Here is a 16,966-nt window from a genome sequence, read left to right as displayed (position 1 = left end):
GTTGTTCCGCTGCACTTTCTGTATTCTAGACCGAATTATAATTTCCATATATATATAAAACTAACAAGGCTATGACTACATTTGGAGGACCGGGCTAGCAAACATTCTATGTTAGTGCTGAGGATTCTGGCCGGGGAAATACACATTTTTTGTTTTTACTGGTGCTTATTAGAATGTCGGTCCATCTTTCAAACACTCGATATCTGGCTTAACTGCTCCAACTTTTATTGAGTGTTTTAATATAAAAAAAATATATAAAATTTTTTATATATATATATACATATACATATACACATATATACATACACACACACACACAAAGAGGAGCGCACAACCTAAAAGGCATACACATTCAGATTTCCGGGTCGCTGCTAGAATAATAATGACCAATAATTACACAAAAACATAGCAAGAATTTAGTGCCGAATACCATTCAAAGAACACATATCTAAGGCGTTTATACATTTATGACTTTTTGTTGCCTTTTATTTTTTATGCCTTTTGTTTTTCATCTGTAATACTAGACAGATTCTGTTAAAAGTATGCATGTAGAGACCAGCAAGTCTTACAACTTCCTACATAAACTGATGGTAAGATTAAAACAAAGTACAAGCAAGTTTTTGTTTTTAAAACGATAATCAGATTGTGATAAGTTTTCAAAAGTATTGTTTTCCTTTTGTAAAATAGTCCTAGTTTTTGCATAATGGTTTCAGACACTGCATATTAGTCATCTGGATATGTTTCAGGATTTTGTTAACCTATATTCCTGTACACGACACTGTGGTTTATGCTCAGAGAAAAATGTGGCATTTTCCATTGGGTTTTCTGAAGGGGGATAAACGGGATATAGACTTCTTCTATGGGAAAGGCAGAAAGCTATGGTGAACATCTTGAATATCAGTCACCTTACAGTGAAACAAGGGCAGACTAAAATGTTTAAATGGCTTCAATCAAACCACAGGTTCCTACTAGCCAAATCCATTTTCACTGAGCAATCATAGGAAATGAAGAACAATCTGCATGAAATGTCTTCAGTAAACGTCAGTTTCTAGACTTAAGTCCAACCAATTACAGTTCTGGGGAAAAAAAAAAAAAAGAATTCAAGATTTTATATAATGTGCTATTTATTTATTTATTTTTTATAAAAGCCAGATGTATAGCTTACCAAAGGAGTTTCTATGAACTCGACAAATGTAAAATAGTAATGTAAATAGTAGAGTCTGTTTCCTTACATAGTTCCTCTGAGAACCTTCCCGGTCTAACCCAAGATAATGACTCTGTATTTGCACATTCACCTACTTTATAGACAGATAAGATATATTAGCTCCATTTAGTAAAGAAAAGGACAGCTAGCTGGATAAACATCTCATTTCTATGTATTTCCAAATACCACGAGGGGGTTAAATCTAAAATAAACTCAAAAATGCCTGGGCTGTTTGCACAAAGTCTTTCACAAACGAGTTTTATTAGCATTTGGTAGAGCCTTGAAACATTTGCTAAGCAGGTTGAATCTTTAGTAATGAATACCGCGCTCCATTTCGTAACCCGAGTCAAAAGTTCACTCGCCCCTGTATGTGTATCATGGACACGCTTTTACTAAAGGGGCGCTCCAACCACTTTAACGCATAAGTGAGTGGTCCCTTTTTCATGGTGTCCCCCTTCAAATAACGCGGATGATACCTACCCCAACTATACACTGATGAGGATATACGTTTGTCTGAACACACCTCCTGACACGTGGTATATTTACCGCCAGTCAGTTCAATTCCAATGGGAGTGCTTTCCTGCCACTGGTTGGCTGCTTCAATCTACCAATCAGTCCCCGAACCAGACAACAGCGAGGCGCTGCATCTATGGGAGTGATTTCATGCCACTGATTGGTTGCTTCAATCTACCAATCAGTACACGAACTGTCAGACCACAAAAAAGGCAGGGAGCTTCATCTATGGGGCAATAAACGTCTGAAACCTTGTACCAACTATTTTTTTAATTTTTTTATTAAAACTGCCTATATGTGTTTTTTGTGTGTGAATCAGTATAATTGGTGAAATATTTTCTAGAAGATAGCGGCTGAAATAAAAGTGATGAAAGAAGACATTGCTTGCATATGTATTCCCTTTCCTGAAGTTTCCTTCCTTCTCTTTAACCCATTATTAAGACAGTGGACTGAACCAATCCACAACACTCAGCAATTTTACAATGGGAAAAAGGTAAAGTTACAGTGCGTTGTTCAAGTCGTTTACAAATATGTATGGGACTGTAAAATGTAAAGTTTGTGAAAAGCGAGATACCGTTTGCCATGCAACATGCCTACGTGGAGGGTCCTGCCATAAATACTATCTAACCTGGCAAGAACTCATCATAAAATCCGTGGGTCAGGAAGAGCATCCAAACAGGTTGTCTTTAAGAGATAGCAGATGTCCGGTTGGGGGAGCAAGCACTGGGGTCACACAGAGTTATGATTTGAGAAATATGGTTATGTTTCTGTAATAGAATCATAACATGAAGATGTTATGTGTGCGTGACCTCCAGAATGATAGGAAACATGGCATGAGGGGGTTAAAGAGGGCCTAGAAGTAATAACGGGTGACTAGCTGACAGGTAGTGTTTGGCACCTGTATGCTTCTAATAACATGGGGGTCGTGATTACCCCAGTGTTATTAACATACAAGGTACCATAACAACAAAATACCATGCAGGACAAAGAAGAAACAACTTGTATTTCCTTTATTGAACATCTTTTCACAAGGAACTTGCAACATCCTGAGTTGTAGAGTGTATGTTTTCTGTGTATTATCCCTGTTTATTTTAAGACTGGTTTTGTATGATCTTTTTACCATTATTTTTGTATCAAGCACCACGGCCATTTTACTCAGATTAAATATAAATTAACCAGTTCTGTCTTTAATTCTGAACTCATAGCGTTTGGGGATATACCTTTTTGATTAAATTGGGTTTTTAGAGAGTTTAAGCAGTTCAAAGGTTTACTGAAGCCTCCTTGTATATTTGTTGGCAGTGGCAGTGAATACAGTTTTAGGGTCGTGGGGGACATGGGTTTCAGGTTAAGGTGTAGTTGCTCTGGGCCTTGCGGGCTGGTTCCTCCAGTAACCCTTTCACGCCTGTGCATATCTTAATGTCACGGTCAGAGCCAGCAGGTGGGGTAGTGGTTCCTGCTGCTGTGTTTGGATCTTCTGTGACACTGTGTTAAACTAATTACATTAAATGGCCAGTAATGTATAGAATCCCTGGAAATCAATGTGTCGCAAACAATGTTTGTGGCACCGATTTCCTTCCATTTGCTAAGATTCTGCTTGCTGATGCTTGTCTACCAGTAGCACCATGACAGGATCTAGTATGGAAGTATTAGATTAGAAAAATAAACACCCAACCTTACACCCTGCAATACACGCTAAATTTACAAGGCCTTCTCTAGAAAGGAAGCGTTTTATGTCAACGTTCTAAGTCTGAATCAAGTGGAATAACCCGGGTGGTTAAGATCCATTTAGCACATTGGCCCAGAACTGTCCTTTATAAATGCGGACCGATGTCTTAACACGTGCACCACCCAGTCATGGAAACATACACGGGATATACCAAACGCTCACGGTTGCCTTGCTCCCAGCATTTGTTTAGAAGGAATTTCAAATGATCATTTAAATAAGAAATGACAGAAAATGTGTTTTATTGCAATATCTCAATGCCTTAGGAGTTTGTTTTTAAGGAAACTCTTCTCGTTACCATTTACATCTCATTGGTCAGTTTCATAAACATAATGTGAGATGACATGTCGCGTGTTATTTAAGACTCTTACAGGGTCTGAAGGCAAAAACAGATGTGTATAGATCTATATATATATATATATTTTACACACACACACACACACACCACACACACACACATATATACACACACACTTATAACCAATTATAAAAAGTAATCTAAGGAACACGTTCAAACTGTTTAACATACTGACTTCAGAATAATCACTTATCACTGTCTAAAAAGAAAGAGGAATATATTGTGGTGGTTGTTTACTTTCATGTTAAGCCTCTCGAAAAGAAACTGTGCTTTTTGAGCAATACAGAGCAGCCGCGACACTATAACACACACTAATGCTTAGTAATGAAACTTAAGAACATTTGATTTTTAATTGCATCTCAAATGATAAAACAGACGTGTCTGTAGATGTCCAGCCAGTTATTTTAAAATATAGTTTAAATTAAAGAATTTTTGAAGAAAGTTTGGTTCCCTTATGCCCAGAAAAAGAACCATTCATGATCTGGTTTTATTTACAGCGGGCGACTCCAAACACACCGATGGCATATGGTTTCCACAAAAAGGAAGCGGATGTGAGGTTTAAGAGAACTAGACTGACATATCTTGTGTATTGTTAACCAGGGCATATTCAGTTGCATTGGCCAACACAGACAGAGCAAAAAGTGTTAAGTATATTTGTCACGCTGATTTAAATGATATTAACAGGTATAAGGCAGGTCCCACTTGCCTGCTCGATACACAGGCAAGCAGCAGAGATAGTCGAAGTAATATTCGTGATCTGCAATAAAGCACTCACTTACATTCATGGTGGGTTTGTGAATCTTCCCTGAAGACCCAGAGATAGTCAAACAATTTAACACAAACACTCACAAGAAGATCAACTTGATACATGGTAGGCTACAGAACACTAGTAATGCAGGTGAAGAATAAAGAATAAACTAACCTTTTTATGGAAGAAGTGGTAAATCATCAAAATACTCAAAATATAATACACAGTCACAAAGTTACCCTTTAGTCTTTAGGAAAAATTAGGTACATACGTATAAAAGGCATCCGTAACATCAACTTCACATATATACACTTACTGTTACACTATAAGCAGATATTTATGTATATGGACACCTGTATGCGGGTGTATGAATGTACATGTAGGTAGGTGTGTGTGTGTGTGTGTGTGTATATATATGTATATAGATATAGCTATAGATATAGCTATAGATATAGATATAGATATATATCTATATATATATATCTATATATATCTATATATATATATCTATATATATATCTATATATATATATCTATATATATATCTATATATATATATCTATATATATATATCTATATATATATATCTATATATATATATCTATATATATATATCTATATATATATATATATATATATATATATGCGTGATGAAGGGTGTGTGGAAGAAAGACAGGTTTTTGCATGAACCGATCTTATATTCCGGCACTCATACTCAGTGTGCTGGGACTGAAGGGAATGGCGATAGAGAGGGCTTTGCTGGCGGCTGTGCTCACCACTATTGGGTGCAGACAGGTGCCAAAGGAAAGCCCTTTCACCCCAGTGATATGTACTCAAGTATAATACTCACCCCTTTTCAGTACAATTGAACAAGGGGGTAAATTGTGCCTATTGTACATGCCATTTTACAGTATGTATGTTACAAAGGATGAACCATGGATTATAAAATGATTTCACAACCCTACTGTATTCAGTGGAAAATCCCAAACATTTTTATCTGAATCCTCTCTCAAGACAAAGTCATCATGGCCATTGTGCCACAAATATTTCTTGACTCATGGAGAGCTAAGTTAGTAACCAAAGGTTGCGAAGCAGACTGTAGATACAAAACCACAAGGCATAAAGGTGGTTGTTCCTTGTAATATATTGCTTAAAACAGGGTTTCTGTGTAAAGTGGAAGTGTAAAAAAAAAAAAAAAAAAAAAAAAAAAAAGGTTGTGGAATACAAAATAAATATTTAATAGACTATATAATAAATATCTAACACAATATATAACATACACAGACATAATAAATATCAAATATATAATGAAATACATTATATAATAAAAATGACACAGGAAAAACAGAGAGCTCAACAGAGGACCAATTCACATTGATCTAGCAATCAAATTATATTTACTTGCCAAGCTCATATGTTTTTATGGTCACTGAATCAATATCCAGAAAAAAAAAAAAAAACACTTCAGCTAATTTCAAAAGACTCTATTATGAAGTGTTTTAAAGTCAGATCAGGAAAGGTCATGAACATAACACTTGCGATGGAAAAGTCCTTAAAATACAACGATGCAAAAAGCCCATTATATGGAAGCAAGACACAAGTGAGAAGTGTGTGAACAGAACGGTGCATCACACATTACTAAATGGGGCTATTCATGTGAGACACAACAGAAAAGGAAGATAGCTGCTATCTCACTCTAAATGGAATTAAATGATTAGAAACAGTATCTGTACCTGATGCACATCTACAGCAGTATTCAAAAAGATCAGTAGAGGAACGAGCACAAAGTTAGGCGACAGCAGTAAGATTTTTGGAGCTACGTGACTAGTCCATCATGTAACCCTTCCGTTCGATCAATGTCCATACACATCTTTGATGTTTTCAACATAAGAAATAACGTTTGTAGAATATATACTTATCGTGTTCAACCTACATATATTTTTATAGCACATTAATGTATCGTTATTTCTTTTATGGGTTTGTGGAAAGATTAGCACTTCGTCTGCTTTATTGAGTGCCAGAAAAAAACAAAAACGGGGATCTGTTCTGCAATAAAATTTAGGTTTTTAAATAAGCCTGTGGGTAATAGGGGAAATGGGACACTACTGTACCCTAGATACACCCCAGATGATGACGGGGAGACACGCTGGGGAAAGCACTGCTTTAGGGGCAATTTTCTGCTCAGCAAAAAATAAAGACAGTGTGCGGTATTCTGCGTTCAGAAAGACAGAGACGTCATTGGTTGTGGGCCATAAATAATAGATGCGCTGTTCTACTCCACTGAATTCACTTGACCTATATTACATGCAGCAGCTAACCTTGCCAAGGTTATAAAGCAACCTATAGCATCGCAGCTTCCTGCCCCTTTATATAGCATATGACACAAGATCCTTTTCCATTAACGCATCAAAGCATCATTGAAACAAACCGGCTTCCTGCGAGAAGCCACATCACACAGAATTAGGACATTAAAGCATATTGAAGAATTTTGAGGAAGAGAACAATTTAATGGCACTGCTGAGTATGGGAAGCCGCTAATGACTACTTGACATAAAAACACTAATAGATTATCTGCGGTACAAAATGAACCTGAACAAAATCCAATAAACGTATAATTTAAAGTTTTTTTTGCTCATTGGACATATTACCTACACTATGATGTAACGCAAACATACTTGTACACCTGCCAACGTTTAAATGCCCAAAGGGGGACACACTTGTTTTAGTTAATATAGCTAGAGGACAGGGCTTGACAGAAACTTTTTATGCAACTTAAACTCTGACAGCTATTTATGAAGGAAGTCATTTAGAAGGAGAGAGGTCAGGAAAAAAGAGCACATGGGCTGCGGAGTGCCACTTAGAAACTGGACATCTCCTGAAATAACGCTATTAGTCCAGAATACCGTCTTACAAATAACACTAGTGTTTACCTCTGAAATAACGAAGACTTCAAGACTCGTTGGAAATCTGAAAGCAGATCTGCCGCTTTCCCCAAAGTTCTGCATCTAACAGTTCCATACATTAAAGGACTCAGGTAATTGTTGTTACCGATTAAAATAGTGATGTGAGCTTTTAGTCACGTACATCATCTGTGTATCCCACGAGGAGGTCAAAGTAAGGGTGGAGAGTGAGAGAGAGAGGTAACTTCAGGACAGCTGATCAGATAACGCTGGCCCTGCCACCCTGAGATAGGACGAGATCTCAGCTCCCACAAAGCTAACATTCAAATAACATTTTCCAACTCAAACCGATTGCCAGACAAAAACAGTTTATAGGTAGACTTATTTTATTGCATTAAGGTATGCTGTGACCATGTAGCACCTCCTATGATCGGTACAGAGGGAGCCGAGATCTGTGCTGGTGACTGAAGTGTTCTTCTAGGTACACTTGCACTAAGTCAGGGATTTTGTAGGCATATAGTTAGGTGTGTGATTAAACAATTATACCAAACAGGTGGCAATGATCATTAATTTAATATGCAGCTTGAAACACAGTCTTATACAGTCTAAAAGTTTAAACTACTGCATTTTCCTGATTTATATACACAGTGCTTGATCACTATTAGTCTTTAAAAGTACATTTTTTTGTCAGATGGTGGTCCCTATACAGAGAGCTCTCTAGCAACTGGATTCCATTTCCTCGATATAAACACTGTTGCTATCATCAGTGATGTTTAAGGACATATGGAACGAAAGGGAAGAATATAATCAAACACATACGTAAATAGATTAGGTATCCTTAGTTTCACCGACCCTTGAGACAACTAAAATTATGTAAAAAGAGCCAGCGTCGACTTGCCCCAACTTGAATTTACTGTACAAGGAGGAATGTTAAACAAAGCGTTCTCTGTAACGGCTTCTATACAGACAAAAACATACATGCAGCTCGCTGCCAGAAGGACACAACTAATTTCTGTTTGCCCAACGTTTTTCCTATTCTATGGGAATCTCTTTACTCGGAACACTCGGCGGATTGTGAAGCGAGTTAAGAGCATTGTGCGCTGAGGCCAATAACGCCATATTCTTCTTTCCTGCTTTAAAATCATTCCCAAGACACAATCCCTCAGTGTTCCCGGTTCACTGAGCAAAGTTCTCTAGCATACTCTGCATTCTGTGGGTATCTTTTGAATAAAGCCGTAGAATTGCAGAAAACACTTATTTCAGATGCTCTTAAACCAGAAGATTCTTCCGTAGAGTCTGAGGCGCGTTCAAGACAAAAAGCTTTTGTCCATGGAAAAGGTCGAGTAACACCTGGATATAAAAGGCAAGTCCAAAATCAATTCATGCGTTTACTGTCCTTGGAGGAAATGCTAATGTACCTTATGGCTCGGAGCGTTTATTATCTAGACAATTGCAGCGGTTCGATCTGCGCGAGCAAGTATTGCATATCATGATAAATAGATACTGGCGCAGCGCCTGCCAAGCAGAACACAAAATTATTAACTTACTTTTATTTTTTCCCCATTAGAGAGCAAACGACTGATTTATTATAACTTTCTAAGCATGTTTTTATAACAAAAAATGAAACTATCATGTTACACCGAGGAATGAGCACACAGGCAAACAGAGAGATAGCTTGCTGAAAGCGCTACACGTTATAGTGTAGAGAGTAGAAAGAAATATGCACATTGATATAGGATATGATGTGTTTGTCAAAAGGGAGCCTACACAATGTGTGCGATCGTGCGTGCATATGTTCAAAACCTTGGTCATTTAGGTCATGTCCATGTTTTCGAAAGAAAAGCAAATTTTGTCCATTAAAACAACATGAAATGGATCAGAAATACAGTTGATTTTAATGGAACTTTTTCATAGGCATACAGATGCCATCACTCCTGTGTTCCAGTGGCATGTTGTGCTCCCTAAACCAAATTCACCTTTAACCCCTTAAGGACAATGGGCGGTCCCTAAACCCATTGAAAACAATGTACGAGCTTTGTCATTAAGGGGTTAAAATGCTAACTTATCATTAGAAAACCCCTTTGTGATTATGCTACACAGTTAGACATTTCCTTGTTTTCCAACAAAATAGCTAAATGACCCCAAACTTTTGAACATACAAGGTGTAATCTGTGACCGAAACCTGCACATAAACTATGCGTTGGTTTTAGAAACACTACTGCATGTAAATAAAGCACAATTTGTAAACAGCATTCACGTGTTATGATCAGTAACTAACCCAGGTGATTCCCTACATAAAAAAATGCTACTTATTTAATAAAAGCATGAAACCCCGGCCAGATCTCAGAAAAGGGCTTAGATCAATAAAGCTTTTAAGTGAAGCGTCAAGAAGTGAAGCTTTCATTGATAAATATTTGGACTGCACTTCAAAGCGTATAAAAACACCAGCAGACTGTTTCATGGCTCTCAGCAGGAGAAAGAAAAGCAGGTCATCCATCCCCTGGAGGCCGTAGCTAGGAGGCAGCTACCTCCAAGTGCAAATGTGGGTGAGCTGAAGGAGATGGACAGAAAATGTTTTCTCCAGCGAGACCTTCAATCTTCTTTCAATCTTCCTTGTCAGCTGATGTTACAATTACTGCTTATGGTTTAATGGAGTACGCTTCATGCGTATGGATGCTGCACATTTACATTTCAGAATTGGTATACAATATCTAAAATTTCAACCATTTGGGGAGCTAGGCGCTTCGAAACATTCTGCTTAGCCCATGCGGTGCAGATATATAGTTCAGTGTTTTTTTAGGGGCAGTAAAACAAATATACAGTGTGGTAGCGATTTTTTTTAAGGCGCAATCAATTCATAGTACATCTTGTAAAACTTTTTTTTGTTTGGTTATTGGTGGTGGATTCATTTAACTCCTCCCTCAGGGGCGTCTTTTGAAAGCAGGAAGCATTCGTCAGTACACATCGGGCACATGACGTGCCAGCGAGTCCTCACAAAAACCCTGGGGATGTACGAACATGCGCATATACACCCACAAGTCACACCGCCAGTAACCCAGTGTAGCACTCTGAAAAGGAACAAAACGGACATATCTGCTCCTTTCAGCAAACATTTAATTGTTGTTCCCCTGTAAGGAAGTTCTACTTGTTCCTCTGGTAAATTATTCAGAAATAGAAACACTGAGAATGACTACTACTTTGCGCTGATCAGAATGAAAGGGTTAAAACTATGGCCTTCAACTTATTTCACCTTGGATTTCAAGTTTTTCTTTAAAAAAAAAAAAAAAAAAATCTATTGTTAGAGGTAGAAATATAGGCTTCCTCCGAAGCAGATGATATGACTTTCCTCAGGAATTCACACCCCCATTTGCATCCTGTTATTCAGACCGCTTCGTTTTAGTTCAGACTAAAGCTTCAGTAATAAACAAATCCGACGAGTCCGTTCGTCCTGATTCACGGTCAACTCAAAGCCTTTTTGTAATATGAGCCGCATTACCCCACTCGGGTCCTTAAGGTTTTTGCTTGTACGGGCATTGCCATATAACGTCACCGATTTAATAGTGCCCATTAAAAAGTTTTTTCTTGCTTAAATTAAAACGCAATTGGGACCAGATGAAACCACTCAGCAAATTACACAATCTGGGTTACTCATCATTTTGCACAACAAACACAATTACAATTTGCGTACAAACATTTTTATGAAGGTTCCTTTAAATGATGCTGAAAATATTGACAACACCCAAGCCAGGCACAATTACTTAATTCTGCGCAGTCCACCCAACATGAAGCGGTTACCTGGATGTTCAAACCGGTTCCTGGGGGTGTTGCACTCTAAGGGAACATGGACTTCATTCTTCTGGCCTTACGTTCTAGAGCTGGTTTTCTCGTTCTACAACTAAGATGACAAAACTACCACCCAAATGCTTTGGCGCTGATCAGCAAAGTGCTCATGACAAAGCCTGAAGAAGTCACTGGTACCTAATGGGATGGTAGCGCATGGTTTTCTCTACATTTACCTTAAGATATCAAAACATGTCCCGTGCAGAATAAGATAATTTTAAACCCTGTTTAAATGAAGCTTCCTTCCAGTTTGAATAGACTCGTTCTCCTTAAGTGGTTGGGAGACACAGCTAAAGTCCTGACACCATAGTTCATGTGAATAGCGGGCACTAGAGGTTCCTCAAATATTCTAAGGTGCTTGTATGTGTCCTTTCCCATATGGCGGAAAGCCCCCCATTAACTGAAACCGGTTGCTACCAAACAAAGTCCCCAAGCCTGAGAACGTCACTGCAGCTCCTTACAAATAATAATCATTACCCAGAGCGTCTCTAGAGCCTGGATTCCCGACGGGCCGCTCTCTAATACGTGTATCGCTTTGTTTATGTAAGGCATGCTGTTTAGCAACTGCTCAATGCCACATAATAAACCTACGCGGCAGAAATCCAAACTTTAATAAACGTAAGAAAGATATTGCCTCATCCATTTTAAGGGAGATGTAACAGCGAAGCAGTACAAGCGGTCCATCACAGGGGCTGGCAGTACTATGTAGAATCGTAGGCACATGGAAGGCTTATTAACGCATAACAGCGTAGTAGCCGAGCGCGAAATATCCCCACAAACACTAGAATGAATACTTTAAGGAGCCATCATTTCAAAGGTTTATATATATTATAATTACTCGGAGGACCAAAGAGGGAGATTTCAATTTCGGTTTCCTACTTCAACATCGCAAACCAGTAGTCCAATATTTCCCCGCTTATGGCTTTATGTGCAAAAAGATACCGAAAGGGAAGAACACTGTAAAGCATACACACTCAGATTCCAGGGTGCTGCTGAAAAGACCAACATCACACTACACGGCCATGTATAGCTTAGCCCGACACTACGCCAAAGTACCCCAGGTTTGGTGGCTTCTTTCTTATTTTTCATGGCTAGTTTGCTTACCATGGGGCTGAATCAGTGGGATTGCGCATTTCAACCAGAGAAGGTTTTAATTTGCTTGAACCCCTCAGTGGGTAAAAACCCAGCGCAATCCCACTGATTCAGCTCCTTGGTGAGCAATACAGCCATGTTAAATGAAATAGGACTTGCAAAAATTGGGGTAACTGATGTAATAGCTCGCTAAGCAATATATAGCCATATAGCGTGGCAGAATATACAATATGCCTTAGACAGATGTTTTAAAAGGTATTAGCTGGGCATGTGCTTATGGCTTCATGTACACTTTATGAAATTATACATAATTACAACAGGAGTGAGGAGAAAAAATATTTCAGTGCAGATTTTCTTCTCAAACATTTGAAATTATGAAATGATTAAAATAATTATTGCTGTTTACGTCACATCACCTATCAGTGCGGCTGGTGTGGCGAAACTGATCTAGAATATTAGATTTATTCGAGATTGGGGACACCCACAGAGTGCGGCTCAAGAGGAGATCCGAGGACAGATGCTGCACAGGCCAAGCATTAGCAAATCATTAAACACTGGAAATTCTGCATTCTTCATCCTTGACCAACAAAAACTACACCATAAGATTAATGACCAGGCACAAGGAACATTTCTTCAAAACAGAAACACACATCCCATTAGGGGTGATCCTAAGAAGATCAAAAACCTTAGGATATGACTCACAACCGTTCCCTTAGCCAAATGGTCAAAGTTGAGCTCTAAACACAGATACATTAAATACACCCAATTTACTGAAGTGAAAAAGATTTTGTATCTTACGTGGTTATTTAAAAAGAACTTGGTGAAAAAAACCTCATAATACTGATAATTATGCAAGAATGGTGCATCTTTTATCCAAGGATTGGAAACCTCTGGCAGGTCAAGCCAGCAGCTTTGGACTACAATACACACAATGCTCAATAAGCATCCTTACGTAATGTACTGCGAGACATCTCTCATATTCAGAAGATCACACTTTAGGAAGAAGATGTACATTCTATTTCTATAAATCTCTTAGAATTAAGGGCAGTGACCTATCCTTTCTCACATTATAAAAAACACATAGTATGAATCCACACCTATCCATAATTGGGGTTATTTATGTTGTAAAGTTAAAAAGAACTGTCTCATCTACTCTGATTATTCTTCTCCATGCGAGATTACACACAATCCATAATTCTAAGAGCGTGTTTAATTGTGGCCTGTAGCCACACGACACCAAATCTGGAGACAAATGGATCATTATCGCCACGATGGCAAAATTAAAAGGTCTGTTCTCCGGGCAGAACCCTTTTTTCTCAACAATAGTAGCTTTAATAGATAAAAAACAGGATAAATAAAAATCATCCCAAACATAGAAAAGAAGCATAATTTCCAAGTGAAATTCCCCAAAAACATGTTTTCACAACTTACCTTCAAAGAAGCCCTTGGCCCTGAGATAACTGACGCTGAGCCGGAGCACGGACAGCTTGTCTAGTTTGGATATGATGTCCTGTGAGAAGGGTAGCAGGCTGGCTAATCTGTCCAGTTCAGTGTTTAATCTGTCTCTGTGCCTCTTCGATGGGTTCGACTTCACCCCTTCAGATGGCGCTGGCTTAACCCTGTGTATTAACAATGAGGTTGTTAGACGGCAAAAACACAAATGACTAAAAAAACCATATTCCTCTTTTACTTCATGTCTATGACCCAACTGCCAGATATGTTAAATGTAGCATAATGCTTAAAATGAGCATTTATACAGTTTAAAGTGCTTTATTTTAGGGAACTATAATTGAAATACTATAAAGAACATTGTGTGTGGAGGAGGAACTTGTGAAACAAACCAAAGATTGTCTCTAATTTTGTGAAAGGTAACCCAAGTACATTAAAAAAAACATAATTAAGTTGAATAGTGTTACATATAGGACACCAAGATTAGAAATGAATAGTACGGTATTATTTAAAATAACATTTCCTTCACCAAAACAAGCAAAATGTTTCCCGGCTCACACAAACATTAACGCTATTAGTCATTTGAGATTTAAGCCATTTTTTCCTAAATTATAACATTCTTTAGTAGATTTCAAACACAGGGTTTCCTCTGAAATAAGTAAATTGTTTTGCTTTAGATTTTACCTATTTTTCCTAAATGAATCCTCAAAAATACTTCATAAGTATTTGAAGGACATTTAAAGGACACTCAGGCCATCATATGTGCTTTGCTGACGACAGCTGTGCTGTCCCTTTAATTTTTTGTTCTTATCCCCCTTGCAAGTAAATGCGCGGGGGCTCCGCGGAATCCAGACATATGCATCTGCCCCTTTCCCTACCCCAGCAAACTGCCCCTTTAACAGAATTTGCTCCTTTGGCCATACAATCGTTTAAGCAACGATGACACAGCAGTATAGTTATTTGAACAAAGATTACGTTCTCTATGTTTATTTTAAAATAAATAGGTTATCCTTTACATTTTTATAGCATTGCTTTTGCATATAACCCCCCCATATGTATTTGCCCCTCCCCCTCCAGCTTTTTTGTGCGCAGCAGATATGATTTGCCACGCTATATGCCACAGCTCTGGCTCGGCAAATGCTGCGGGAGGGGTCCACTTATATCCCTGCGCATGCCTGGCAAATGATCCCATTGATTTCATTGGCAGAGCTTTGCGGATGCTGATTGGCTGCCACAGGGAAGATGGTAGCTGCAGCAACAGGGCTGCAACTTCTAGGTCCGGTAGGTTTCTCTTTTTCTTCATTTTGAGTATGCTAATATACATTTTTTCTTAACGGAGATGTCGGGGACATTAAATTGTCCATATACATACATTTATATTATATTTATACGTCAGCCCTTTGATATGGTTAGAGGCTCTATGGGAGTGATTAATCCAGAGGGAGGACTCACAGGATCCTCTGCCGGTTCGTGCACTGGGTAAGGATTATAAGAAATTTTCTTTCAAAATAAATAAATAAAAACAGGTGGAATTGACCAAGCGGATTAAGTTGACTGCATTGCAAAAACACTTCAATTATTCATAACTAACATGAAAGGATTTCTGCTGCGACCGAGTCTTTTTTACGTCTTCCGGTTAAAGCTCACTTATCTACGTAGCAACAGTGAACAGTCTACAATTTCAGAAGTGACTTGCTAGTTAAGATGTCATTTTTGAAGAATTTTGGGGTGTTTTTTCGTACAGTGAGGCTAATTATAAATAAACTTTTTGTTAAGCAGGATTAAATCTATTTATTCATTATTCTGCACTACGGCTATAACCCACAAATACAGATCTCAGTAAAATGATCTGCTGCTGAATGACAGATGCATGCAAGAGGCCAACATTGTCTAACAAGGGGTTACAAAAAGGCGAAATGTCATAAAGCGCCACTAAACAACAGAGATTTTATTAGCCCTTTGGTAAACGGGAAAAACAGCACATAATTTTTCATTCACTCTTTAAAGGAGGCGTTTTGGGGAGGAACGTAAATCCTCCTTCCCCAATGTCACGACGAGCATGTTATCCATGCGCTGGTTAATATGAAGTTCTAATTACAAGACAAGCAAACGTGTAATTACAACATCATAAAAACTTCTGAACGGTTTAATGATACAAACACACTATACAACCTTTTTGTGTACATATGATTAATGTATTATATCAGATGGGTATTACTAATCCATTACCAGGAAAAGCTGCTTTGTGAGACACCGGTGAGCCACTGAGGACATCCATGTGGCCAACGGGAAGCTGGAAATAAGAGGGTGACAGAAGTGATGTATCCTCCCCTGAAACATTGTTACGGCTACCGGCGAGTACTAGTACTTCTATGGCAAGGTATTGCTATTTGTAACTTAGCGCTAAGGGGGTATTCAGTGAACACTTTGGGACATGGCGTCTCTGTATAGGAAGAAGACTAATTGGGGCTCATCTTGGAAGAAGTGGTTTTGCCAAGTGGAGGAAAGGGTACCCGAGCATCAGCCTCGTGTGCCCTCTCTGCGTTGTCCAGTTATGTTCTGGATGCTTTCTGTTCCTCTTCCACCTGCAGGGTAGACACGGGGGGTAGCTTGTTTCAAACTCATCCCGAGTCTGGCCCATGGAAGTCCCACTATAAGATGGTTTTCTTTAATCACTATTGTAGGCACACTTTGTAACATCTACCAGACATTTCCTGAGCTCAGGTGTTGGGGCGATAGATTCCCCTTGTTAGATCCCCACTCCTCCAGATCCAAGTCCTCTTCTGTTTTTTTTTTTGTCTTTAACCCCCCCCACTACATTACCTCCTACAGATGGGCATCTTGGCAGGAAAGCTTATAGGCCTAGTAATAAGGTAACTAAGGCGGTATCAAAATACAATGAACATAATGCCAAGACATTAAGCTCTTCAAAACAATTAAAAGATTTCCTTAACATTTAGCGCACCAAGATCATCTAACCTTATATCGAATCGCAGCTCAATAGTCTATGTATGTAGATAGAAGCTTCCAAATGCATGGGTCACCGACTATCATAACAAGCAACATACTGACGATGATTATTAGAAGGTAATTATAATTACCAGTAACATAGCAACTGATTAGACAGATCCTTTGCTTC

General features: G+C 38.5%; 1 protein-coding gene across 2 annotated transcripts in view; it reads right to left on the bottom strand.

Annotated features, from left to right (window-relative positions):
• The window catches only part of AHR (aryl hydrocarbon receptor), a 56,008-nt gene that overhangs the window by 25,153 nt on the left and 13,889 nt on the right, over positions 1-16,966 (bottom strand). For both annotated transcript variants that reach the window (XM_053466841.1, XM_053466842.1), the window contains exon 2: positions 13,810-13,997. In XM_053466841.1, the coding sequence (XP_053322816.1) occupies positions 13,810-13,997 (188 nt within the window). The remainder of the gene's footprint in view (positions 1-13,809; positions 13,998-16,966) is intronic.

Source organism: Spea bombifrons, chromosome 5 (genome assembly GCF_027358695.1).
Source record: "Spea bombifrons isolate aSpeBom1 chromosome 5, aSpeBom1.2.pri, whole genome shotgun sequence".
NCBI lineage: Eukaryota > Metazoa > Chordata > Amphibia > Anura > Pelobatidae > Spea > Spea bombifrons.
Note: the sequence above shows the minus strand (reverse complement) of the source record. Positions and strands in the feature narration are given on the sequence as shown.